At 44.1% G+C, this 27,963-nt stretch overlaps 1 protein-coding gene across 2 annotated transcripts in view; it reads right to left on the bottom strand.

Moving 5' to 3' along the window:
• Positions 1-27,963, bottom strand: part of LOC138447740 (complement C3-like) — a 2,843,165-nt gene that overhangs the window by 2,249,940 nt on the left and 565,262 nt on the right. For both annotated transcript variants that reach the window (XM_069604045.1, XM_069604046.1), the window contains exon 14: positions 15,226-15,384. In XM_069604045.1, coding sequence (XP_069460146.1) covers positions 15,226-15,384 — 159 coding nt within the window. The remainder of the gene's footprint in view (positions 1-15,225; positions 15,385-27,963) is intronic.

The following is a 27,963-nucleotide window of genomic DNA, read 5'->3' as shown; positions in this document are numbered from 1 at the left end:
GGGGAGCCCGGGAGACTTAAAAAGAATGTACCAGCAATTATAAACTGTTGTATTTATGAATCCTGTGCCTTTTGTTTCAATTCTCCCAAGCTCCCAGTTTTCAGCACGGGAACTGGAAACTAAAGTCGCAGCAATTATGAATACTCTGCCGGCGGCCGGCGAAGTATTTATAATTGTTGTGCCTTTCATTTGACGTTTAAATCCACAACCGTGAAATGAGTTGCCTCCTTGGGGATGCTGCACAAGATGGACGTTGGGTTGGGGACAAGTGGGAACTCCTTCTGTACTACGTCATTAAGGGGGCAGAAATCCTGGATCATCCTCCAGCTGTCCCCCGTTGCCTTTTAATGGGTTATATGGCCCTATTGCATGGTGCAGTGGAGCATACTATGATCCCTTGCTGTAGCAGGAACTGCATGTGTTTCCCTGATCCCTTCCTCTGCTTCTCTGGACAGAGGGTATTGCTTCACCCGCGGGAGTACTGCCGCTGGTTTAAGTGTGATTTTCACAGGAGTCACTTCTTTCAACATCCCTACATCGTGTGTGTTGGCGGTCCATAAGTGTGTGGGGACATACCGTAGATCTGCCTGGCTGAATGGGGGTAGTGTGACAACAGCCATGAGGGGGTTCTGAACTTTTCTGAATTGTGCCATGATCTCACAGGGTATGCAAATCTCGAGGATGAGCTCCTCATCACTGCAGTCATCCTCGAAAAGTTCAGTCAATTCTCTTAGAGGCATATTGGGATCTATGCATAGCACAGTGCGCCATTGTCACTCGTGGGGGTCAGTTCCCAGTACTACAATCCTTTTTGAAGACACTAGTTATCCTTCTAGGTCTAACGATAGTATTGTGCCAGCAACCAGCTCGGGAACACTACCGGTCTGAAAATGGAGTCAGTGGGCAGTCTCCAGCAGGTTCTTGTAATATGAGGGACAGCCTGTGCAAGCACTTTAATGCTTTATATGAACATGTCAGGGTTTACTGGGGTACCTTTCACTGCCACCTCACTTGCCACAGCATGTATCAGAAGCATTGCTCTTCGAAGCACAAGCTAGGCATGGTGCAGACGATACCTCTGTCTGTAAATGAGATAGTCATGTCCAACTTGCTAAGCAGAACCCTACCAAGCAAGTTGACAGGAGAACAAGTATAGGAGGGGGGGACCTTCCCCTCCACTTTCACATCTAGATCTTTTGTATATGGAACCATTAAATCAGACCCAGAGAATCCCTGAATGTCGAGAGTCTTTCCTGATAGCAGGAAGTCACCTTCACTGATACACGACTTCTCCACTCCTGAATCCACCATAAAGATTAATTGTTTATTCCCTATCTCTGCCCCAGGGACGAGAAAGGGTTTTCCCCCACATCTGTAGCCCCTTGGAATGGGGCCTCTGTGCCATCAGGTGCAGTAAAAAAAGTGTTTCTATTCTCTGCTGGTAGTTGGTTAGAGCGGGGCTGGTAGGGTTGAACTGCCTGCTGCTGATGTTGAAGGTAACAAGGGGACATGTGGGGGTAGCTGGGTGTAAGACTGGTGAATTACATATGGTATCAAAGTCATTCTGGGAGGTGGCCCTTGGGGGCTACCTGGATGGGGAGAGTCATAGTTCTGCTGTCTGTAGTTGTAATTTCCTCCCTGCCTGCTTCAACATTCTCTTGAGAAATTCCCCCACCTCCAGCATGTTCAACACTGCCCTGGTTCCCCTGCCCTCGATTCCAGACCTCCAAATCCCCCCGCCTCTAGGCCCTCAGAACCCACCTCGTCCTTGTTGCTGTCCTCTGTGCCACGGTGGTCCTGAAAATGGCTGGGTTCCTCCCCACTGCCCTTGTCCTCTTACAGCCCACACTGCCGCTATTGTTGCCTGTAGTGCATTCGGAGCGCACCCTCCCGCTTCCCTCTGTTCTGGCGTGGGTGCTGTCGATACTGCAGCCACTTTCACTAGTTTATTTTGAACTACTTTCACTTCCTCAGCCTGCCGCCTTTGTACTGTTTCTTTCTCTCGCTCTTTAATCCTCCTACAGTGAACTATGATACTTTAAATCTTGGGCCACCCCTTAGCTTCTACCCCAGCTATCTTGTCAAGTGCCTTTTGCACCTTTTGGCCTCGCTTGACTATGAAATAGAAAAGTGATGTAGATTGATCCCAGACGAAACCCGTTTCTGCTCTCCACATCTCTTGAACACCTATGAAAATACTGCACAGTGTCTTCTTAATCTCCCATTGTGCACTGCATGATCAACTGTAAATCTGGGGTGTCTGTGAATGTTTGCCCCATCGCATCCCATACCCGTGCTCTAATCCTGTTAAATGATGCTCCATCATGGGCATCATTACTCATTACTCAGTGTTACTCCTGGGGATCCTGCTTTAATCCACTCAGTCTCTGCCTGGTCTCCTACTGCGGCTACTAACAAGCTCCTGATATCCCCTATTGCTAAGGGTACCCCCGCTGTATTCTTTTCAAATGCACAGATCCATTTCCCAGCCCCCAATGTGAGTTGGGAGAGCGCTTTAAGGAGGTTATTTTTGTCCATTTGTGCCCAGGGTACATCGTGCGGTTGCCCTGTGCCCTTGTGTATTAGGAGCATTAGCATTTGCATTTGCATTTTTCCTGTCCCGCCCTTAATCGCACTTCCCTTTTTCTGTGCTAACGCTATTCTGCCAAACCTCTCTCTCAGCCTTCCGTCCCATAGACTTTCTAGTCTTGGCGTGGCCTCGGGGGCCTGTTCGGCCAATCCCTCCCCCTCTTCTTCATTGTCATCTAAATCGCTCCAATATTCCTCGTCTCCTCTTCGTGACCCCACATTCTCATAGCCCGGACTGTCTGTTTCTCTGTCCCGCTCTACATGAATGGTTCTTATGGGGGCGAAATCTATTCTGAACAGGAAGTCCCCTGACTTCCACTCATCCCTGGGTGGTTGGCGGGGGGTGCCGCTGCAGGCAACATCAGTGTTTCTGCCGCCCTCGTCCCCTCACATGCTACCCATAACCTGGCTAATTCAGTTTGTGTTGATTCAAGCGCTACCTCTAGATCTATCGTGCTCACCCAGGTATGGGCAGTAACCTCTTGGGGTGAGACGTATGGCGGGAATGGGGCCGTGCTTGCGTTAGCCACAATAGTGCCTGCCGAAACATATGTCGTGTAAGTATACCCACCGCTGGGTGAAGTGCTAGCAGATATATCCCTTTTTTTCATCTCCCCACTCTTCTCACTTTCCCCTGTACCCGTCTCCTTATTACTGTCATGTGTCGCCTCTTCCCCTTTGGTTCCTCTGTTTTTCCAAACATTTTCCAGAGGTTCAATATTTCCCTTCTATTTTGCAGCGGTCTCCCCTTATACTTTGCCATCAGAAAGGTTGACATGTGCTCTAGCGTACTTCTGTCAAAAGATCCATGCTCTGGCCAAGAATGGGGCATTTCCCCCTTTAGTCTCAGTCACCCATTGATTGATTGTGATATTTCTTAATATTTTCACAGCATAAGGGCAGGGCCTTGCAGATATGGTCTAAGGGTGTGTCAGTCACCATAGTCATGTCTTGCGTGTGTCTTGTATTGGAGCTTAGCCTATGCGACTGCAACACAGTAAAAACAACAATTCGTACAATTTGTTTACAATATATGCAGTTCAGTCTCGTCCATAATACGTAGCAATGCTGTCAATGAGCTCTCAAAAAGTCATCAATACACTTTTGCCCCAACCGCTATTCCCCAATAGAGCTTTTTTTCCATGCATTCACTGAACTCTCTCCTGATACTTCCACATACACCATACGCGCCACTCCTGGGCCTCCTCCTCCTGACAATTTAAAATACACCAACAAAACAAACTAAAATAACAAGCCAAACTAACAACCACTACTTTTCCTGAGCTCTCTACTTATACGGAGCTCCTATATTTCTCCTTATATTTTTCTCGCACTCTTCGAGACAGTGCATGTGGCGCTATAGCCTGCTCCATACAGCAGCCTATACTCACGTGTTCACGTTCTCCCGAAGACCTCCATTAACAGGGTTACACAACCGGCCTGCACCTCTCCTTGGGGCCGCACCCCACTCCGAAGAGCAGGCTGGATTCTGCAAAGACGGCGCCCACAAGGCCACTCAGCATACACGTTTTGGAACTGGTCACTGTAGGTGGGCACGGCCCTTCTGGAGAGGCCGCCTGGATACCTCCATAGGTACGGGGCAATAAGATCACGTCAGCAGGGTCACCAAATGAAGGCAAGACCCTGTTTGCGCACACTCCAGAGTAAATACAACCCTCTAGGGAAATAAGCCAGGAGATAGCTTTGCAAGGATAACAACGTTTTAATAATACGGAATACAAATATCAGCAAAGGACTCTGCTGCTAGAGAATGTTCTACCATCAGAATACATGTTCGAGCCTTTTGAGGGGCCACAGCGTCATAAGTGACATCATGTGTAGAGTCTAAACCCACACAATTGATTGGAAGATGCCTTATGCACAATCCTTCACCATATGGGATGCCAGGCTACTATTGGTCGGTTTCTCCGCCACGTGTAGTCTGCCAGGCTACACGTGGGTCAGCTGGGCTCATCTGCGGGTGAAGGTCAGGTTGTTTAAGAAATACATTGTTATATCGAAGCTAGCATACTAAGCCTGCTACCTCATCACGTTGGCATGCACCTGGGTGGCTTGGGACTCGATGCCAGGGGGAAGGAAGGAAGAAATACAGTCATACTGAACCACACATTCTGGTCTTCGTTGATACCGCACCTCCCGCACTTAAGGCCTCCAACCTTGCCTTGATCTATAATGTATCCCTCCCTGTACCTCGTGCTACAAAGAACATGTTTTATGGTGAGGGGTGAAAAAGTTGTGCATGCTTATATGATTTATGGTCACTTGGTTTATGCTAGGGCTGGGAGGTCGCTCGCTTATCATGGAATGCAGGGATGTAGGAGTCGGGTCACTGGTGTGGGCTCTGCCTCAGGGTAGGCTGGGTGGGGGTTAGAGGACTGCTGGTAGCTTGGTTGTGATGAATGGGCACTGCGAGGAGCCTGGTGCTGTCTCATGGCCTTGTAGGGGGCATTCCTCCCAAAGATACTAAATCTTTGCAGCAGTGAAGGGACAGGGGGAGGTGAACTTCCGTGAGAACTGATGGCGCGGATTCATTTTGTCTTAATGATGTTGGGCCTAGTCAAATCCTTCCCTGGAGCTCGACTGGTGCACCGCGGTCATGCAAACCTGTGTTTCTGTCATAACTACAAAATGGCGTTTCTTTCTATATGCCTCCTAATGTTAAGCTGCTGTTCGCGCTATATTACCTCTGCACCGAGTTTCATAGTGCGGTTTCCCCCCCCCTTATACACTACACTATTTCATAGGGGATTCGTCTCACCTTAAATCGCCTAGTGGGCTGAGATATACTAATTTCCATCCCAACAAAGAGACCCCCATGTTAAGATGGACTTACAAACACATAATTGAAGAGGATACAGTGACCAAATGCACACTTTCAATCTGCAGCTGTTCTTGACTTTGTTTAATACATGACACAATGCCGCTGACATTGAAGTTATCTCTACTTTAGATTTGTTGGCAAATGGTAGGTAGGTTTGTGTGCCTATCTAAAAGAACTGCGTGCAAATATACCTCTAGAATATCACAAATATTGAAGCTTGCAGCGCCTTTTACACGAAGCACTAGCATGAGGTTTATAGATGGTACGATCGCTGAAGATGAAGATGTTGTCAGGTTTCCTTCTCTTATTTAAGTTTCCTTTTCATTATTTATCCTTTTTAGATTAGTTTTGTGTGGGTGGGAAGTTTTCTATTATAGTTGGTTAGGCCTTAACTTGCTGATTCAGACTCCTGGTTCTAACCCAAGGCAAGATGGAGCCTCACAGTGACAGCTCTGATTGGCTGGAAGACAATGCTGAACAACAATGAACATTCTAAACTGTCACTCTGTGCCTTTCATCATCAAAACCCCATCTGAGAGGACGTGTTTAGTGGCTGCTCCTGCTTTAGACTTGGGCCTGGTGGATTTTATCCTTCAGGTGTTAGCAGTTGAGCGGCTACTTTCTTGGGGGTTCCGGGAGAAGACATTTGTGAACAGGAATTCGATTTTTAAGACATGAGAATCCGAAGATCTTTATGAATTCGCTCAAGAGATAAGTGACTTTATTTGTACAGTAACTCTGTACTTCCCCAATGACATTTTCCTTGAAAGCATTTGAGAAAAGTTATTTTTTTTGAACTAGTACTATTGAACTTTTCAAGTGCGCGTGTGTCTTCAAGCGCGGTAGCGCGAGAATCTGTTTGTCGCGTGCGATTTCAAGTGCGCGTGTGTCTTCAAGCGCGGTAGCGCGAGAATCTGTTTGTCGCGTGCGATTTCAAGTGCGCGTGTGTCTTCAAGCGCGGTAGCGCGAGAATCTGTTTGTCGCGTGCGACTTCAAGTGCGCGTGTGTCTTCAAGCGCGGATGCGCGAGGATCTGTTGGTCGCGTGTGACTTCAAGTGCGCGCGAGTTTCCCAGCGTGGTAGCGGGAGAATCTGTTTGTCGCGTGCGACTTCAAGTGCGCGTGTGTTTTCCTAGCGCGAGAGTTCTGTAGCGCGAGGATCTAAGAATCGCGTGCGTTTTCCTATTGCGCGTGTGTTTTTTCCAGCGCGGGTGTTCCGGAGCGCGTGAATTTGAGAATCGCGTGTTTATTTAAGTGCGCGTGTGTTTTCCAGTGCGGGTGTTCCGTAGCGCGTGGATTTGGGAATCGCGTGCGTTTTATTTGCGCGTGTTTTCTACAGCGCTAGTGATTTTAGGCGCTAAAGACTTTTATTCGCGTGTGAACTAATGAGCGCGTGTGTTTTCTGACGCGTAATCTAAGAACTGCGTGAGATTATTGTTGCGCGTGTGTTTTCTAGCGCGTGTCCTTTTTTCTTCCGCGTGAATTCGTTCTTTGGAGAACTTTTTGCGCGCGTTCTTCAATCCAGGAAGATTTCAACGAGAAGCTCATCTGTATGGACATTATTCGCACGTGAATTCTTCAAGGATTAAAAACTCAACAGAGGTGTATTTAGTTTTGGACAGTTTTGAAAGAAAAAATAAGAAAGAATCTATATTAAACAATCTATCTGGAGATCTGTGCATTTTGGAAAAGAGACAATGAACTAAGCTTTCCCTTTCCAGAATGACCTAAAGTAAGAAGTTGTTATCTACTTCATGAGTCTCAAGTAAGAGAGATCTTTCAGCTTCTTATAATTTTCTCAAAGAAATTTCAAGAGAAGAACCAGGTATGAGTCTTAAATATTAGTTAAGGATTTAATGTTTTCCCATTCATAAGGTTAGTAAGTAAATAAAGGAATTGTATCTGCTTTGCTTATATCCTCTGCAGGTTCAGCTCTGATTAGCCTTGACGCAGTCTGCCTGGTGTTGTTTTGTTATCCACTTCCCCCTTTCCCTTTGGGGTGTAGTTAACAGAGCTGAATTGAAAACTAGTTCTGGGAATTACATTTCAGGGGGATTGTCGGGGGTTCAGCAGCTTCCGCGGACACAGGACCTCTCAGCCTGACAGAATGAAAGGCCTATAATTTAGTCCGCCCGAGCTGTCATGAACCCCGACGAATCCATGGAGATGTTAGGATCTTTGATCAGGGAGTTAAGGGAGGAGTTGAAAATATCTCGGGATGAAAATGCATTACTTAGTCAAAAGGTGGATGACTTGAGTGTTAAGGTTACACAAATCCAACACAGGGGAGTAAGGAGAGAGGATGAGGTTTCAGGGGGCGCTGGTTCTCCACCAGAGTTAGAAAGGGAAGATGAAGATCATTTACCACCAATACAACGAGCGCCTCCAATGACAGAAGGGGTAAGGAGTTTAATTATGCCAGTTCCTTTGGCGCCTCCAGAACGTTATCATGGGGATCATAAGAGGTTTAGGGTGTTTTTGACACAATGTGAATTACATTTTATGAGCAGACCAGAATTATTTCCATCGGATGCTTCTAAGATAACTTTTATGTTGTCCTATCTTTCTGGAGAGGCATCTTCTTGGGCTGGGTTGTTGGTGAGTCAGAAGAGTGCGGTTTTAGGAAACTACACTAGTTTTTTAGAGACATTCCGAAAGATGTTTGATAGAAGACAGTTATCTTTGGAAGTGGATGGTGAACTTTTAGAACTAAAGCAAGGAAATAGAGACTTGGTTGCTTATATAACACAATTTAAGTCCCTTGTGTTAGAAAGTAAGTGGCCCGAGGATAAGCAGGCTTCGTTGTTTTATCGGGGCCTTAGAGATGAGTTAAAAGATGCATTGTCTGGAGTCGTTGAACGCCCTTCTACTTGTGAAGGTCTGATTGATTTGGTTATTCAATTGGACTTTCGTTTGAGTGAAAGGAAGGCAGAGAGGCATCATGGTGGGAGTGAAGTCAAGTCTTTTGTTAGAGTTGATAAACCTAAAGTAGAGAGTAGATTCAAAGGAAATAATCCATCTTCTAGAATCAGAGGTCCTTTAACAGTGGAAGAAAAGACTAGGAGGAGAGAAAACAATCTGTGTTTATATTGTGGAAGAGGTGGTCACTTTTTAGGAAATTGTCCGTACACCCCCAAGAAGACTTCTTCCTCCGCAGTCAAGGTACAACAGATCGCCAATACGGTGCAGACAGCGGTTCCCCATATAACCGTAAATGTATCCTTATTTTTTGAGTTGGAATGTAAGGGAAATGGGCCTGTAATAATTGATTCTGGTGCCACTGGAAATTTTATGGATTGGGGGTTGGCAAAATCTTTGGGAATTCCAATTATTCAGAAGGAGGTTGTAGAGCAGGCTAGGGCTGTTGATGGTACGTATCTATCTTCGGGGCCAATTACTCATAGAACTGGTTCTTTAACTTTGGAGTTATCAGGAGGTCACAAAGAGATAATTTCATTTGAGTTAATTGATGCTCCTTTGTTGAAGATCATCTTGGGCATGCCTTGGCTTACTCTCCATAATCCCCTGATTGATTGGAGTGCTAGAACAATTGACATGCAGTCAGAATTTTGTAAGGAGAATTGCTTTACAGGAAGTCTCTTAGGGGAAGATGTAAAACAAAGTAATTCTGTGTCAAGTTTTCTGGCTGAGACTGGAATTGGGTGTCATGATGTGGGAGCTGTAGTGGGCCAACTTCCCCAGTGTTACAAAGATTTTTGGGATGTATTTGATGAGAAAGTGGCAGGAGAATTACCACCTCATAGGCCCTTTGATTGTAAAATTGAATTGGAGCCAGGAACAATTTTGCCTAGTAGTAGGGTATACGCTCTTACTGAGAAAGAGAATGATTATTTAAAAGAATATTTGTCGGAAAATTTGGCCAAAGGGTTTATTCGTCATTCTAAGTCACCGGCGGCCTCTCCTTTATTTTTTGTACCAAAACCGGATGGCACGCTTAGGACTTGCATAGATTATCGAGCAGTTAACAAAGTCACTATTAAGAACCGGTATCCTCTTCCTCTCATCTCGGAAATGCTTAATCAAATACAAGGAGCAAATATTTTTTCTAAATTAGATTTGAGAGGAGCTTATCATCTTGTACGTGTGCAGGAGGGGGACGAATGGAAAACAGCGTTTAAGACCAGGTTTGGGCTGTTTGAATATCAAGTTATGCCATTCGGTCTATGTAATGCTCCAGCGGCTTTCCAATTTTTTATTGATGAAGTTTTTAGAGAATACCTGGATATTTTTGTTGTGGTGTATATCGATGATATTTTGATTTTCTCTTCGGACCTGGATCAACATCAGAAACATGTGCGCTTAGTTTTACAAAAGCTGCGAGAAAACCATTTGTTTGCCAAATTGGAAAAAAGTCAATTCCATACAGATTCTGTGGAGTTTTTAGGTTTTATCATTTCACCAAAGGGTTTAGAAATGAATCCTAAAAAGGTGCAAGCAGTTCTTGAATGGCCTTCTCCTACTAAGGTTAAAGAAATACAAAGTTTTTTAGGGTTTGCCAATTTTTATAGGAGATTTATTGAAGGTTTTTCTCGGCTGGTTGCTCCTATAACGAGACTTTTGAAAAAAGGAGTGAAATTTGACTGGGACTTTGAAGCAGAAAAAGCTTTTCAAGAGTTAAAACAAAGATTCACTTCTAGTCCAATTCTAATTCATCCTGATCTCTCTAAACCTTTTTTTGTGGAGGCAGACGCTTCAAATTTGGCGTTGGGGGCGGTGCTTTCTCAAAGGAATGAAACTACTGGTCAAATACATCCAGTTGCTTTTTTCTCTAGGAAGTTTTCCGCTGCTGAAGTGAACTACACAATTGCTGATCGTGAACTATTAGCAATAAAGTCAGCTTTTGAAGAATGGAGACATTTTCTAAAAGGAGCAAGACATACAGTAACAGTCCTTACTGATCATCGAAATTTATTGTTTTTAAAATCTGCAAGAACTTTGTCTCCACGACAACTTCGTTGGTCCTTATTCTTTGCCGATTATGATTTCATTGTGACTTTTAAACCCGGAAGTCAGAACAAAAAGGCTGATGCGTTATCCCGCCAATTTCCTGGAAGTGAGGAGAGAGAGATTCTAGAACCAGAACCTATTATTGCTCCAGAACGTTTTTTGTTAGCCGGAGCCATTAAAGAAATGGATTTCTTGAATGAAGTTCGTCAGAATATGTCTTTGCAGAAGATGGAGGAGTGGGTGAGACTGGATCCAGCCAGAAGTTTGAAAGACGATCTACCTTATTTTGATAACAAGCTTTATGTACCTACTGAAATGTTAAGAGAAAAGGTTTTGAGAAATTGTCATGAATCCATTTTATCTGGACATCCTGGTTTCCGAAAAACTCTGGAATTGGTTCGAAGAAATTTTTGGTGGGAAAAAATTCGCCAAGACACATTGAACTTTGTGAAAACTTGTGTAGTCTGTGCACAAGCAAAAAGTCAAGTTGGGAAGCCGCATGGTTTATTGGAGCCGTTGCCTGTTCCTCCTCGTCCTTGGCACACTATTTCTATGGATTTCATAGTTGATCTCCCTCAAGATAAAGGTTGTACTACCATTCTTGTTGTGGTCGATCTTCTTACGAAAGAAGCACATTTTTTACCAATGGAGGGAGAGGTTACCGCGGAAAAATTGGCTCATAGTTTTTTGCAAGGTATAGTTAGACTACATGGACTCCCAAGCCAAGTTATCTCTGACAGGGGATCTCAATTTATTTCATAATTCTGGAGGGCTTTCTGTAAGAAACTTGGAGTGGAAGTTAGTTTGACTTCTGGATATCATCCGGAGAGTAATGGACAAGTGGAGAGAGTAAATCAAGAATTGGAGAAGTTTTTAAGGTGTTACTTACAAGCTAGAGAGGAATGGGTCGATTTGGTGTGGTTGGCTGAATTCTCTTACAACAATTGTGGTAAAGATGCTACTTCTATGTCCCCTTTCTTTTTGGGTAGGGGGTTTCATCCTCGCTTTCTGAGTTTTGAGGTGTTGGAGGATTCAGGGAATCCTAGAGTGGAAGATCGTTTGTTGCTAATGAAAAATAACTTGGATAGAGCAAAAAAGGTACTGGGAGAAAACAAGTTGAAATACAAAAGGTGTGCAGATTTGAGAAGGAAGGCTGGTCCTGAATATAAGGTGGGAGACTTAGTTTGGCTTTCTACACGATACCTGAAAATTAAGGGAAAGAATAAGTTCAGTCCACGATTTGTAGGCCCTTTTGAGGTAGAGAGAATCATCAATCCTGTGGCAGTACGATTGAAATTACCCAAGCAATTAAAGGTACATCCCACTTTCCATGTTAGTCTTTTAAAACCAGTTTGTTCAGGAACTAGATTTAGAACACCACCTTCCCCTGTGATTTTGGAGGATTCATCTGAGGAATTTGTGGTTAAACAAATTTTGGATTCTAGGAAAGTGAGGGGAAGACTGCAGTATTTGATTGATTGGGAGGGATATGGACCGGAGGAACGATCTTGGGAAGATTCAATTGATGTGCATGCCCCCCGATTAGTTGCTAAGTTTCACGCTAAAAAACCACACAAGATAGGCCCAGAGACTGGGCATTAGGAGGGGGGTACTGTCAGGTTTCCTTCTCTTATTTAAGTTTCCTTTTCATTATTTATCCTTTTTAGATTAGTTTTGTGTGGGTGGGAAGTTTTCTATTATAGTTGGTTAGGCCTTAACTTGCTGATTCAGACTCCTGGTTCTAACCCAAGGCAAGATGGAGCCTCACAGTGACAGCTCTGATTGGCTGGAAGACAATGCTGAACAACAATGAACATTCTAAACTGTCACTCTGTGCCTTTCATCATCAAAACCCCATCTGAGAGGACGTGTTTAGTGGCTGCTCCTGCTTTAGACTTGGGCCTGGTGGATTTTATCCTTCAGGTGTTAGCAGTTGAGCGGCTACTTTCTTGGGGGTTCCGGGAGAAGACATTTGTGAACAGGAATTCGATTTTTAAGACATGAGAATCCGAAGATCTTTATGAATTCGCTCAAGAGATAAGTGACTTTATTTGTACAGTAACTCTGTACTTCCCCAATGACATTTTCCTTGAAAGCATTTGAGAAAAGTTATTTTTTTTGAACTAGTACTATTGAACTTTTCAAGTGCGCGTGTGTCTTCAAGCGCGGTAGCGCGAGAATCTGTTTGTCGCGTGCGATTTCAAGTGCGCGTGTGTCTTCAAGCGCGGTAGCGCGAGAATCTGTTTGTCGCGTGCGATTTCAAGTGCGCGTGTGTCTTCAAGCGCGGTAGCGCGAGAATCTGTTTGTCGCGTGCGACTTCAAGTGCGCGTGTGTCTTCAAGCGCGGATGCGCGAGGATCTGTTGGTCGCGTGTGACTTCAAGTGCGCGCGAGTTTCCCAGCGTGGTAGCGGGAGAATCTGTTTGTCGCGTGCGACTTCAAGTGCGCGTGTGTTTTCCTAGCGCGAGAGTTCTGTAGCGCGAGGATCTAAGAATCGCGTGCGTTTTCCTATTGCGCGTGTGTTTTTTCCAGCGCGGGTGTTCCGGAGCGCGTGAATTTGAGAATCGCGTGTTTATTTAAGTGCGCGTGTGTTTTCCAGTGCGGGTGTTCCGTAGCGCGTGGATTTGGGAATCGCGTGCGTTTTATTTGCGCGTGTTTTCTACAGCGCTAGTGATTTTAGGCGCTAAAGACTTTTATTCGCGTGTGAACTAATGAGCGCGTGTGTTTTCTGACGCGTAATCTAAGAACTGCGTGAGATTATTGTTGCGCGTGTGTTTTCTAGCGCGTGTCCTTTTTTCTTCCGCGTGAATTCGTTCTTTGGAGAACTTTTTGCGCGCGTTCTTCAATCCAGGAAGATTTCAACGAGAAGCTCATCTGTATGGACATTATTCGCACGTGAATTCTTCAAGGATTAAAAACTCAACAGAGGTGTATTTAGTTTTGGACAGTTTTGAAAGAAAAAATAAGAAAGAATCTATATTAAACAATCTATCTGGAGATCTGTGCATTTTGGAAAAGAGACAATGAACTAAGCTTTCCCTTTCCAGAATGACCTAAAGTAAGAAGTTGTTATCTACTTCATGAGTCTCAAGTAAGAGAGATCTTTCAGCTTCTTATAATTTTCTCAAAGAAATTTCAAGAGAAGAACCAGGTATGAGTCTTAAATATTAGTTAAGGATTTAATGTTTTCCCATTCATAAGGTTAGTAAGTAAATAAAGGAATTGTATCTGCTTTGCTTATATCCTCTGCAGGTTCAGCTCTGATTAGCCTTGACGCAGTCTGCCTGGTGTTGTTTTGTTATCCACTTCCCCCTTTCCCTTTGGGGTGTAGTTAACAGAGCTGAATTGAAAACTAGTTCTGGGAATTACATTTCAGGGGGATTGTCGGGGGTTCAGCAGCTTCCGCGGACACAGGACCTCTCAGCCTGACAGATGTGTAAGCGAGAGATGATGCATGTGACTAAATGAAGCATTGATGTGCAAACAGGAGAGGGACCTCTCGCTAGATAAAACACAAATATACAGAGTCAGGAGAACAGAAACATGTCTGATATAATAAACAGTTCTCTGTTTGTCACTTCAAAGGAACTACAGCAAAGTTATAAAACAGAAATGCTCTACTTGCCGGGTGTTCCCTTTTACACGTGCAGATCCCCTATCCGGTTGTTTCCTTGCATTGCGATTACATTAAACTGATTCTGTTCCCGTTTCAAAAGCTCAATTGCAGAGTACCGTTTGTTTGCTTGGACACAGGTATAACTATTTAACTAAAGATGAGCCACCTAGAGGATCAAATACATATCAAAGAAATTGTTGTAGTGTCAATATATTAACTTTTAACTTATTCAGGACGAACTGTGTGATGCAGCATAGTGCAGGACCAATAAGTAAAGGTTTAGAAGGTGGCAAGTTTGACTTTATGCTACTAAAGAACAGGTCATGACTCAGAGATAATTAACTTGTGCAGAGTGAGCTTAACATTTCAATAGCAGCCCATCTAATGTCATGGCTTTGTGGCCCAAGACTTGTAAAACAGTTAAAGGCTGAGAGGCTTGAAAGACTGCACCTCATGAACCCCAGTAAAAATGGAGGTACAATCTCCTTGCTGAGAGATGAATAGTTGCAAATGGCAAACATCTGAGACATAGCCCATGGGGTCTAACAGGGGAATGGGAGGATTTCAGATAGCATATAGTAAAGTCCTTATGCTAAGGGTTCTCTGACACAGAACTACTTTTGTGAACCCATGTCAGGTCTTGTCGCGATTTACGCTGTAAACACAGTAACCCTGGAATTATACATGCCACACAATTCAGAGGGCTGAGACACCTGCTTGTGCTAATTTGATCACATTTTGGATGAGAGTTGTTACCATCAAAATGATGTTAATGCTATTTGCCCAGTTTGTGGTGCCAACTATTGGATGTTAACATGGGGCGGTGAAACTACAAAAACGTTAGGTAAATAGATATTTTAAATGTTTTGTAAACATGCAATAACTCATCACCAATCTACCAAAATGTATCCAACCACTTTTCAGGTAACCTTTCACCTATCTCCCGACCTTAGAAGAGATGAATGAAGCCTCCCAGCATTGGATATAAATGGCACTATGATCTGGTTACTTACCAGAAAGTGCACAAATCATGAAATGAGCATGATTGTGTGTGCACAGAAAATGCATGCATGTCATAACATGAGGGTCATTGTTATGAACTGTTGCACAAGGCTTGTATATTCCAGACACGTATTAATGCTAATAATTTTCCAGTCCTTTAACAACATAATGAGCAATGTTATTACAGAAATTAAATGATATCCGTCTCTCACCTTTTTCTGTGTCAACTTGTTCTTTTTGTTCAAAAAATAGACTGCTTTGTCAACGGCGACCAAGCCCACTTTGGCACCCTCGTCTGCGGTCAGTTCAAGTTTGTATGATTTTCCGTGCTTAAAATGTACCACAGAGGAATCTTTCGCCTTTAGCTCAAGCTTTGAGGCAAACAAATAGTTAAATTGAAGCCAATTAATACACATTTTACACAAGCCTTTCAGATCCCAACGATTTATATGAAGATAATATTCCTTCCCCAAACTGTATAAACAAAGATTGTGACATTTTTTTATTACCCACTTAAACATAACATCTATTCAAGTTATAGATATTTACAATGATATTTGAGCAGAACTAAGATATGCATTTCATTGGCTGTGATTTGCTTATTTTATGGTAATTTCAAAACAGATCTTGAATGTACTATTTAGTGGTGGTTGATAGACTGACATAAGAAAACCTCATACAGTGGAATTCAGCACAAACCTTTCCTCAGATTCGCTAGCCATTACTTGAAACATTTGTTTTTGAGGATCTAATTCTTTACCAAATAAGTTGGCCGACATTAGCAAACTATGAGAAGCTCAAGAGGAAAACATGTACTCTACAGAGAAAGCCTCTAAGGATGTTCCCATATTTCACATAGTGCAAAGCAAAAATGTTATTAGAAGATTTCAATCTACAATCTGTAACAAAGTACACATGTACATGATGCGTTTTCAATATTTATATATCCACAAACGTGTCATCATTTGATATACAACTGTAAAAAAAAAGTATGAGACCCTTCAGATTCAGTTCTTGGTAGCATGCACCCTCTTGAACAGCAATAACTACCATCCAACCGATTCATTTAACTGCTGGTCAGTTTCTGAAATCAGTTTTGAGGCATTATGGCCCACTTCCCTTGACGCTTCATGTCCTACTCAAACATGTTGATGAGGTGTATGTGGTATGCAGTGATTTCACAGATGCCTTTTTAAAATTTTGCAATTTTGTTGACTAAATTTGATCAAGTTGGCCAAATACACATGTATATAAGCATATGTGGGGCTGATTTACTAAGCTAAAGAACAAATTACGTATGTGTCGATATTGTTAATTCTGATTGATGTTCCTGCCACCGATTCCTCATCTATGATATCCATTATCCCAGTGCAGCTGTTCTCTGGAAATCTTTCCCCACCTGGGGACACCGCGCAGCTCTGCGTTGCGTCCGTCCAACGCCTGTACGCACCCGCACCAGATATGACGTCTGGACCTGTTAAATAGCAGTGCCGCACCCCATGACCTCTTTTCCAATCTTTTTGCCATAGCACTCTGACTCTGAGGGACCGTAGAACAGATGGTGTATGTACCAGCTTCCCGCATGAGAGGCAGGTAGGGAGGGCGATGACGAATCCATGGCAGGAACATCCATAAGAAAGAACATTACCGAGAGGTAAGTAATTTGTTCTTGTAATGGATTTTTTCCTGCTACAGATTCCTCATCTATGTTAGACTCGCAAAGCAGTAAATTAATCTGGAGGAGGGAGGAAAGCAAGGGCACCACCTAAACCAGAAACCTCTGAAGGACTGCCCTACCAAAAACGGGTATGAAGGCCCGCCTGGGAATTCAAGAAGTAATACTTAGCAAACGTGTGCAAAGATGCCCACGGCAAATGTCCAAGAACTGGACTCCCCACTGCAGATCAGAGGTGGCCGCCACTCCTGTGGTAGAATGAGCGCTGAGACCTTCAGGCACATCCTTCCCAGTCAGACTGTAGCATTCGTAGATGCAGAGAATTATGCACCTGGAGAGGGTCTGTTTGGTCACAGCCATGCAGCACGAGCACCAGCGTATCCAACAAAAAGCTGGTCATCCTTCCTAGCCTCTCTAGTATGAGAGACATAGAACTGAAGAGCCTGTACCAGGTCCAGTCAATTAATCCTTCCTATGCCTTAGAGTACGGAGTAAAGGACACGGGAAGATTGATCTTCTGAGAGAAATGAAAATCCAAGACCACCTTCGGCAGAAAGGAGAATCTCACACTGAAAGTCAACTTCCCTTTGGAAAAAAACAAATAGGGAGGTAAAACATGTCTGGAGCTCACTCACCCGTCTCGCGGAAGAGATGGCAACCAGGGAAATCAGCTTAGGGGTGAGCAATCTAAAAGAACAGAAATGAAGGGGCTCAAACGGAGCACATAGAATAAATGTTAAAACTAAATTCAAATCCCACGCTGGAACCACAAACTGGCGGAGAGGAAACTGGTTACACAAATCCTGCACGAACTGCATAACAGTGGGAAATTAGCCCTGTTCTGGTGACCTGTTGAACACAGAAATACCAGCAAGGTAACCCTTTACAGTGCCAACCTGCAGGTCCCTCTTGAGCCAATGAAAGCAGAAAATTCAACACATGGGACAGAGGACAGGATAAGGGATTCAGGTCCCTCTCCCTGCACCAAATCAAAAATGTGTGACACCTGCAGGCATAAATGGATTTCATAGCCGGCCTCCAAGCTGAAATGAGCACATCGAGGACATCGTCCCACTGCTTGTATCTCAGCCTCACAGTAGCCAAGCATTAAGGTTCAGGCTGCTTAGCTTCGGGGGAGGACTTGCCCGTCCCACTGGGAGAGCAAGTAGACTCTCCTTGGAAGGTGCCAGGGTGGGCAGATGGACATGTCCACGTTCTCCGAGCCCAGTCTGGGGAGATCAGGATCAGTGTTGTTCCGAACAGACATAGTGTCTGGAGGACCGGAGGGATGACAGAGATGGCCGGGAACACATAAAGGAAGTCGAAAGTCCACTTGACCATGAGTGCGTCCCCCAGAACTCCATGACTAGCAAATTTCTAGTTGACACTGTAAGTGAAGAGTTCCACTTGAGGAGTCCACCAAAGAAAGAAGATCGCCACCATATCAGATCTCCTCCCACTCATGAGAGGCCAAGGTCTGATCAATGCATCTGCTGTGACGTTCTCCCATCCACCCAGATGAGCTGACATTAGGGAGACACTGTCCTTTTATTTTTTATTATAATTTTTTTTATTGTGCGTTTAGTCAAATATTTGACTTTTTACACAGTTACATCGAAATCAATACAAACCAAGCTATTCCAAAATTATTTTTTAACAAAGTCTTCCATAAAATTCTTTCATTTCTGCAATAATATATAAATCACAATAATTTACTAATTCATCAGCTAGTTTTCCATTATACTAATATTTGTATGAAGTGCAATTTGTTGAGTAGCTTTAATAGCTCCAGAGATAGGAAGATTTCCTTCCTTGCAGATAATCTTAGTGAGAATTCATGAGTGCTGAGCCACTCTGTATGATGTACAAAACATGCAAAATATCTGAATCTTAAATCTTCTTTGAATTTACAAGGACTCAAAAGGTATTGAATGTCTTGGGGACAGCATTGTCCACACAGGTCGCAATTTCCCTCCCTTGGATCAAATTTTAGGCAGATTCTCTGAGTTTCCTTGTTTTTAATCAAATTTAGTATCAAGTGCAATAGTTCTGCTCACCATATTGGGTTAGGAAATCTTCTTATATATAGCAACACATATTTTCTTGATTTCTCACAAACGGTAACGTTTTTAAAGCATTTCATATCACAAAAGGAGGCCCTGGATGAAATCCAGTCCTTTCTCACCAATGAGCATTTCACCTTCTCTGGATTTTCAACCAGCATGTCCTCTGTTACTTCAGAGTCTGTTAAGATTCTCTCTACATCCTGTTTCAAGGTCATCTAATAGTCACTCTCTTCCGAGTCCATAAGTTCCCTTATGTCCTCATACAAAGAGTTCTTGCGAGGAGCCACTGTTGATCTATATAATGATAGTATTTTCCAATCAAAATGAGCCTGAAGGGATTGCAGCCCAAGTTCATATCTCAAACGTGCAATTGGCAAGGACATGGGAAGAGATAATGCTTTCTTCCACACACGTCCTTCTATGCGAGCGCATTTGAATTGACGTGTACTACAATTGATTTCCATTCCATAAAGGAAAGCCGATACTACCGTCCCCTTATAAAATGTTATCAGCGGAAAGAGAGGGAATCTACAGAATGTTTTCAACAATTATTTTAGCAGACTTATGAATTGAGTTGTTTCAATCTCATCTCAGAGGCTAGGTCTTTTACCGATTGCGATGTTGTCAATTGAAAGCCCAAATATTTTACTTTTTTTTTTAGAGTGGGCAATATCTGTATGCCCATCTGTCAGGTAAATCTGGGTTTTTTGTTTGATTGCTTCCCAAATATCACTACGTTCAATTTTGAAGGGTTTATTACCAGCTCATTCTCGAACAAATATATCTCCATGGCCGAGATAAGAGGTTGCAGGCCAATGGGAGTATAACTGACCAGGACTATATCGTCCGCATAGGCCAAAAAGTTCATTTTACATTTACCTATTTTTGGACAGACCAGAATAAAGTTATACATGAATTCAGCGAGTTCAGCCAAATGTTAAAGATGCAGAGAGCTAGACTGCACCACTGCCTCACACCTCTTTCTATTGCTATATCTGAAGATAGCTGTCCTTTCATATTAAGTCTCACTTGAATTGCTTTTTGCTCACACAGGGCTCTTATGATTGCCAACAACCCTTCAGGGATTCCAAACTTTTGCCATAATTTGCCCCTATTGACCAAGTCGAAAGCTTTCGACATGTCAATAAGGGCCATATAAATGGGTTTGGTTTTGGTCTTAATGATTTTTCACTTGATAATATTCAAAACCAGACCATTTAATGTAGTTGACAACCCTTTACGGAACACGATCTGCAGCTTGGGCAAGATGCCCTTGGACTCCACCCACTTCTCTAGTTCTTGCAAGACAATACCTGAAAATATCTTACTATCTGAGTCCAAAAGTGCGATAGGACGATAGTTGACACGCTGAGCCCTAGCTCCCTTCTTATAAATGGGGATGATGATAGTCCGTCTCCAGGATTTAGGTAGTCTATGGGTGTATATAATTTTCTTGAAGAGGCCAAACAAGATTTCTGACTAGCTTGTTACATTGGTCTTCAAGATCATATCAGTGGGCTCATTGAGATCCGATCTCGAGGAGTTGTTAATTAATCTTTCAATATTGTCCCTTTCTATATGGAATTCCCATCTCACCTCGCTAGAAATAACCTCTTGTTGTCAGTGCAAATTCTTTCGGTACATCACTGAAATACTTTGACCATACATTTTCAGGTGTTATAGTTGATTGCTGGGCTCCTTGCGAGAGCTTCTGATTGTTAACTTTTTTCCAGAAGTTCTTTGCATGCATAGATAACACTGCCTCTCACATCAGCTGTCCATCCCGAGTATTGCGCATAAACCTGTGTTCACGCGACCAATTGTAATATTTATTACAGAGCTCTTTCTTTTTTAACAATAATCTATTCTTTGTGAGGCCTAGAGATTTTAGGGCTCAGAGACTTTTATTATGCTGCTTCTTTTTCAAATGTGTTAACTCTTCAAAGTTATGCAGATGGTTATTCAATATTGGAACCTCTTTGGTCCTAGGAGGTTCTATGTCCCATAAGAATTCGACAAATCCAACAGGAGAGGGGAGATTATGTATCTCTGATTCGGATCCCTGCTGGATAAAGTTTTCCACCTGTGTATTCAGTTTAGAGCCACCTTTTGTAAAACATACTACTCTATTGCCTTTCATATTTACTTGTATCTTAGGAGACTATACCTTATTAACATTAGACCTGCCCAACAAGAAGAAAGATTGTAGGGAACTATGGTCACAAGAACTCATTAATTCTACTCTAAAGTTAGATCTACTTGTAGAGATCCTAAATGGCGTCTTATTAGTAGATAAGCACTGTGCATTAAGATCTCCCGCTAACAACACAAGGTCATTAGCAAAGGAGATTTGTATCTCTGTAAGAGTTCTACCAAATGAGTTCCAGTGTATATTAATCAATGCTAGGCCTTTCATTGTGTTGCCCAACCTTATAACACATCTAACTGCTAGGATACCTGGAATAACAGTACTAATACATTCAAAACTGTGCCCTATTGTGTTTTGAATCACCACAAGCAGGCCCTCAGAAGGTCTGCCCCCATTCGGGTGAGTTGCAAGCTGTTCCACTATCGTGAAGCCATGTATTTTAATTTTTTCCCTGAGCCACGTCACTTGAAAAAGATCAGATCGTGGCCATGAAAAATTAGCCTGCTTGTGGCGATATGTCTGAAAGAGGAAGGTCCCCACGTGTTCCAGCTACAGAATTTAACCACCTCCTCTTCTAAAGCAAATGTTCATTGACATATAGTTTCTGAAACACTTCGCACAATATTACTGGCAACAATGACCATATCTTAGTATTGTCTTTGGTAAACAATTTTCTGTTACCAACTCGGTAAGTAGCATCATTTCTCTGTCACGCTCACCTGAATCTCTGCAGGAGCGATGGATTCCTTCGACCTCTGCTCTCCCCTCACCCGGAAACCAACTCTTTCTCCCTCACCTGGAGTTCTACCTGTAAGGTAAATGATGGGTTAATAATGGTGCTCAGACCCAGAGACCCTCTCTCTAGACTCCCCAATGGTTTAAGCACTGTGTCAGGGGTGCTCACTTCTTGGTTTAGAAAGGTGGGCTCTCCGTCCTGGCTCTGCAGGGGCGCTGTGGTGCGGGGCAGAATGGCTGCCGTGCTGTCTTGATGCTGTTCTTACTGCTTGTTGTGATGGTGCTGCTGAGAAGAAGGCACCGCCGCTTCTCTTGTTGGAAAGTTCTGAAAGTCCTGAAAAAACGTCCCAGGGTCAGTTACTTCACTGAACCCTTAGTGCTGCGGATCAGGTGAGTACAATATGTCCAAATGTCCTCGGATTTCCCAGTTGCTTCACTGGATTAGTAAGAGGAAAGTGCGGGTTCGTATTGTCTTTGCGGATTATGCTCACTGAGTGTCCTTAAAGTCTAACCCGACTTTCTCTTGTGTTTTCTCTTTGCAGATTGCCCAAAATACCTTTTTGGAAGAAACTCTGACGAGCGGTGATGATCAGAAAGTCTGCGAGTGAAGGATGAGGTTGGCAACACTGTCGGAACAGCCTCGAAAAGGTGATTAGAAACTGGCGCTGTATTAATGCATCTGTTGTTTCTCTTACAGATGCAGAGCTCGTAGTGGCGAAGATGAAAGCCCAGCCGGGCGCCGGAAACCGCAGAAAAGCCGTAGAAGACTCCGGAGACTGGGACCAGGTAAGCGTGTGCTCGATGCTACAGAAAAACACACAAAGCAAGTCTTGTTCTTTGGGCGTGGCTTTTATAGAGAACCTCGCCCAAAGACTAGAGCGTTGCACTAGTTCCGGATTGGCACAAAAGGGATCCATGCTAGTGGAACAGGAAGTCTCATGTTATTCTATCGGTTTAAGGGGATCCAATGGGTGACCTGGATATTAACCCTGTCCTTGTTCTCCATGCTCTCACCCATAATGCCCCTGCCTGTTTTCCCTTCTGGCTATCATGAACTGGATATGAAGGTGACTTGATAGTGTCACCTAGCCTAGTACCCATGACATTCTCTTACGAGATTTAGTACCCATGTTTGCTTCCTTTTATACATGAGAGGGCGTTTCGTGCCTTCTGCCTCTTGTTCCCTCAATCTCCAGATGAGGCAGATGATCAAACACCTTTATTCCTACATTTTTAAGTTCACTAGCAGAAATTAGTAAGGCATCCATTCCTACATTCGTTTTTAGAATAATTTCATAGATCCAGCACCTTTCTGTTGATTTATAAAATGTTGCTTCGATTTAATGCTCTCGGGATCAGCCTTCCTCTTCATTTGTCATAACCAGACTTTTGAAGCTGCAAATATTTTTTTCGCCAGTCTTATTGGACCTGAATCGCTTGTAATTATTCCGATTTGCTTATCCACACTTGGCTTATAGTGATTTGGTTGATCTTCATGTTAGACTTTGTTTTGCCCTAAGTTCTCCTTCCTCATTGGTCATTTCTAATGTTCTTCTTTTACAGAGAAAATTAGTGCCAGTCGTAGGGGTTTAGCTGGTACGTTAGCTGGTACGTTTACAATGTCCATTGTTTGTGACCCAATACTGATTTTAGATTTGGGATTAGTTCCCAGTTCACTACTTTTCTCTTCGCCGTTGACATCTACTTGATCATGTGTGGATATCTTCTTACTCTGACTGCTTGCTGTGATGAAGATGACGCTTCTATTCCGCTTTTGATTTTTGTTGTCGATTTCTCTTCGGTGATCTTATTCAATGCTTTGAAAAAATGTCTCTTGCCCAATTTCTTCTGTTTCCCAGATTAGTTTTGTTCCCCTTTGCAGGCAGTGCTTTGACTTTCATCCACTATAACTATAATGTCTTTTGCAATTTGCTTTTTCTTGTTTTTCTTTCTGTTCCTTTTTGTTTCTAGTTTCTCATCCTCTGTTTCTTCTATATTGTCATCCACCTGTTCTATGTTATTAACCCCAGAGTCTATAGGTAGAGGGGGAGATCCTTTCTGTGAGCTACTTAAGATCGTCTCTGGATCTTTCACAATGTTTCGCAGGGATTCCGGCTCATCCACCATTTGCACCAATCTCAGTAATTCCTCTAATACTGACATGGAAAGAAGAGTGTTGTCAGTGAATGATATCACGCAACCATCATCCTTTTGAGCAGACATATTATTAGGTTCAACCCTTTTTTTTTAAATTCAGTTTTATTGAAATATTTGGGTTATGAAATTAGTAAAACGACCATACAACCACGAAAGTAGGCTCAAATACATTCACAACCTTTCCCCCCTTCCCTCTCTGCCTCCTTACCCCCTTCCCTCTTCCCCTGTCATGGTTCTTAAAATAACAATTACGGCAAGGGTCCAACACAGTATAGTATGATATATTACAAATAATGGATAGTCCTCGTGTAGGCGCTCAAAACGCAGGGCCCAAAGCACCAAGATTGGGTCCTTCACCTTGTCAGGCCCCCCAAATCCTTGGGGCATGGTCCGGCGAGGCCAACATCCATTCAAGCGGTCGTTTTGGAATGTTTTATAGTACTCAGGCCGCCCTCCCATATTTGTCAAAGAAAGGGAGCCATAGGCCCTCAATATTGGTTTTAGATTAGTTGATTAAGTGGGTAAGGAATTCCATGTCGTATATGGTGCAGAGTTTAACAACCCACTCCCTTTCCCCCGGAGGTTGGGCACCCTTCCACCTTTGGGCCCAACAACACCTGACCGCCACCAGCATGACCTGTAGAATGTGGTCATGCGTTACTTTCGGGCCCCCCTCAACTTCAATACCGAACAAGACCAACCCTGGGGATAGAGTTCTTTCAATTCCGTCCACCTGTTTTATCCAGGACAGGACCTCACTGCAGTAGGTTTGTGCCACGTGACATTTGCACCACTTGTGTACATAGTCCCCCCGCTCAGTGTGGCACTTCCAACAATGTGGGTTGTAGCCCTTCCTCATCCTGGCTATCCTCTGTGGGGGGTAATGCCATCTGTGGATCAGTTTCAAGGCTTGGTGGCGATATTGGGGCGCAGCTGTAGAGCGATTAGCTTGCCTGCACATTTTGGTCCACCTCCTGTCAGTGATGGGTGTACCTAGGTCTTTTCCCCACTGTACCTGGGCAGGAGGGGGATCCCGTGAGGTGGACAACAACAAGCGGCCATAGATCCTGGATATTACCCCATTGGTTCCCTTATGTGTAATCAAGAGTTTCTCGAAGTCTGTTAGGTCCCTCCTAAGAGTGTCTCCCCATCTATTTTCAGTAAGGGCCCCTTTCAGTTGCAAATATCGAAATGGGGAGAGGTTGCTCAGGCCCAGGATCTCTTTAAGATCTCCGAGGGATATGAACGCTCCGTCTACCCAAAGCTGCCCTGCCCTGCTCAAGCCCGCTTCATACCATTCTTGGAAAGCCAGTGGTTCATCGATCCCACCCATAAGTGGAGGAGCCCAAATACAACTCAAAGATGAGGGCCATGTCGTGAGCCATCTAAAGTAGCTTCCCTCTTTCCATATGGACCACAGTACTCCCAAGACTGGATGGTTCAGGATACTCCTCGGGATGCGTGCCTTGGGGACTCACAGCCATTCATCGAGGATAACCGGGGAGAAATGTTTGTTGTCCAATGCTACCCATTATTTCTTTGTACCCTGTACGAAGTGGTCGACCAGGATCCGCAGTTGGGCTGCCTTGTAATATGTGTCTAAGTCTGGGATGTTCACCCCCCCTCGTCTTTGGGTCTTGTTAGTACGTCGTAGGAAATTGTATGGGACGTCCCTGCCCAAAGGTAGCGCAGGAGGGCGCGTCTGATCTCAAGGAGAAATGGCTTAGATTTCTGGGACGGGAACATTTGGAATAGGTACAGGAATTTAGGAAGGATCACCAATCGAATTGAGGCGAGCCATCCAGGATAAGTTGGATTTTGCCCATCTTTCCATGTCTTGTTTGATTGCTGACCACAGGGGTGGGTAAATGGCCATGAAAAGGTTAGTTAAGTTTGGCGGTATATGGATCCCTAAATGACAAAGTGTATCGGCCCGATTACAAAACGGGAGATCCGCAATGTATTGCCTCTCCACCTAATTAAGCTGCCCTGCCACGATTGCAACAGACTTCCCCAGGTTTACCTTGTAACCTGCGAGGGCCCCGTATTGTTCTAAGCTGTTCAACACCTCGGGATCCGATTGGGATGGGTTGGAGAGATAGAGCAGCACATCGTTCGCGAATAGACTCACTTTGCAATTCATTTCCCCAATCCCAATACCTTTGATCTTATCATTCCCTCTAATCGCTATGGCCCACGGTTCCATCACTAGTGCATATATGAGGGGCGATAGAGGGCACCCCTGTCTGGTGCCCCTCACAAGTGGAAATGTTGCTGATTCGCCACCATTGACCACTACTCTCGCTGAGGGGTTGGAGTAAAGGGCGGAAAGCCACCCCCGCCATCTCGGTCCCATCCCCAGAGACGACAAAACCCCCTCCATGAAGGACCAGCTCACCCTATCAAACGCCTTCTCCGCATCCAAGGATAGGAGATGGGCGCACTCCGTTCTGACCTCCCTCAAGCTCAGTATGTGCAGGGTTTTGCGCATACTGTTGGCGCCCTGTCTGTTGAGCACAAATCCTACTTGGTCCGGATGGATCAATCGGGGGAGGCACCTCTCAAGGCGCGTGGCCAAGATCCTGGTGAAAATCTTTGCGTCCACGTTCAAAAGTGAAATGGGTCTGTAAGACCCACACTCCATCAGGTCCATACCGGGTTTTGGTATGACCGTGATCAAGGCCTGCAAGAATGTTGGCGGGATGGTCTCTGGGGTCCTAATCTGGTTGAATAGCTTGGTCAGTGGTTGTATCAAAACCGATTGATATTGTTTAAAGAAGTCAGATGTATATCCACCCCTCCCAGGGCCTTGCCCACCTTTAGTCGCTTGATGGCTTGCTGTACCTCTTCCTCTAATATTTCCCTCTCCAGGGCCTCCCTCTCTGGTTCTATGAATCTGGGAAGAGGGTGATCCTCAAGGTACCTCTGGAATCCTCCGGGGAGCCACCCTCCTGTTTGGCGTGTTGTTCTTTATAGAACCCTGCAAAAGACTGTATTATATGTTCAGTTTTGGTTTGGATGTTACCTCCCCCCTCTCTGATACCCTCGACCCGTCTGTCTGTCCTGTTTCCCCTCAACCTATGTGCCAGAAGGGTCCCGACCTTATCTCCCTTCTCGTAATATCTCTGCTTCGTATATCTCATTTTTTTAACCATTTCCCCAATTAAGACTGTGTGTAGGGCTTGTCTCTTTTCTCTCATTTCCCCCAAGAGAGTTTCACGATCTATATCTCCCTTAGTGAGCTGTGTCCTCATGGCTCGTAGGTCTCCCCGAAGGTTAGATTCCCATAGAGCCCTCTCCCGCTTCCTCCTCGAACCCTCTGCTATAAGGAGGCCCCAGAAAGTGGCTTTTGCTGCCTCCCAGACTGCGACCATAGGTGTTACTCCCGTATCGTTTGTTACAAAATAGGCTTCAATCTCGTTTCGTAAGAATTCTTTAAATACCTGGTCTCTCAGGAGAGTATCATTACAGCGCCACCTGTATAATTTCGTGGCGTCCTGTAGTCGCCAGTCCATAACAAGTAGCTTGTGGTCCGAACAGGTGACTGACTCAATTGATGGGCCTCCTCCCTCCTCTGATACCAATAGTAGGTCAATTCTAGTGTATATTTGATGTGGGGGAGAAAATAAGGTGTACCCCCCGGGAACTTGGTGACACTTTCGCCACACATCCACCCAATAATATTCCTGCAGGTGATCCCTCATGGCGAGGTTGTCCTTTGTGGGTTCCTTTGTCCCTACCCCTTTAGCAGACCACTAGTCTAGTCGGGGGTCCGTGATGAGGGTAAAATCTCTGCCCAGAATCATTGCCCCCTCAGCCCATTCATCCATAACCTTAAGTACCTTGTGGATAAATTTGATCTGACCGGCATTGGGCGCATACAAAGTAGCCAAAGTGATTCGCCTGACCTGAGAAAGCTCCTTTATCCCAAGAAATCTGCCCCTGAAGCTCCTTTTCGTCTCCACCTCAGTGAGGTGCATTGATTTACCCAAGAGAATGCCCACCTCCTCCTTTTCGGAAGACTTATGGGAGGCCCAGAAGTTCCTGCCTATCTCCTTGCCTTTTATCGCCGACTCAGCTCCCCTCCTGTAGTATTTTTCCTGCTAGAAGCAGACTAGCAGTTTTTGCTTGCGAAACATATAGCTTGTAAGGGAGTGCTTGTTCTGAG

The sequence above is a fragment of the Ambystoma mexicanum genome, chromosome 3q (assembly GCF_040938575.1).
Source record: "Ambystoma mexicanum isolate Mex_15411 chromosome 3q, UKY_AmexF1_1, whole genome shotgun sequence".
In the NCBI taxonomy this organism is placed as follows: domain Eukaryota; kingdom Metazoa; phylum Chordata; class Amphibia; order Caudata; family Ambystomatidae; genus Ambystoma; species Ambystoma mexicanum.
Note: the sequence above shows the minus strand (reverse complement) of the source record. Positions and strands in the feature narration are given on the sequence as shown.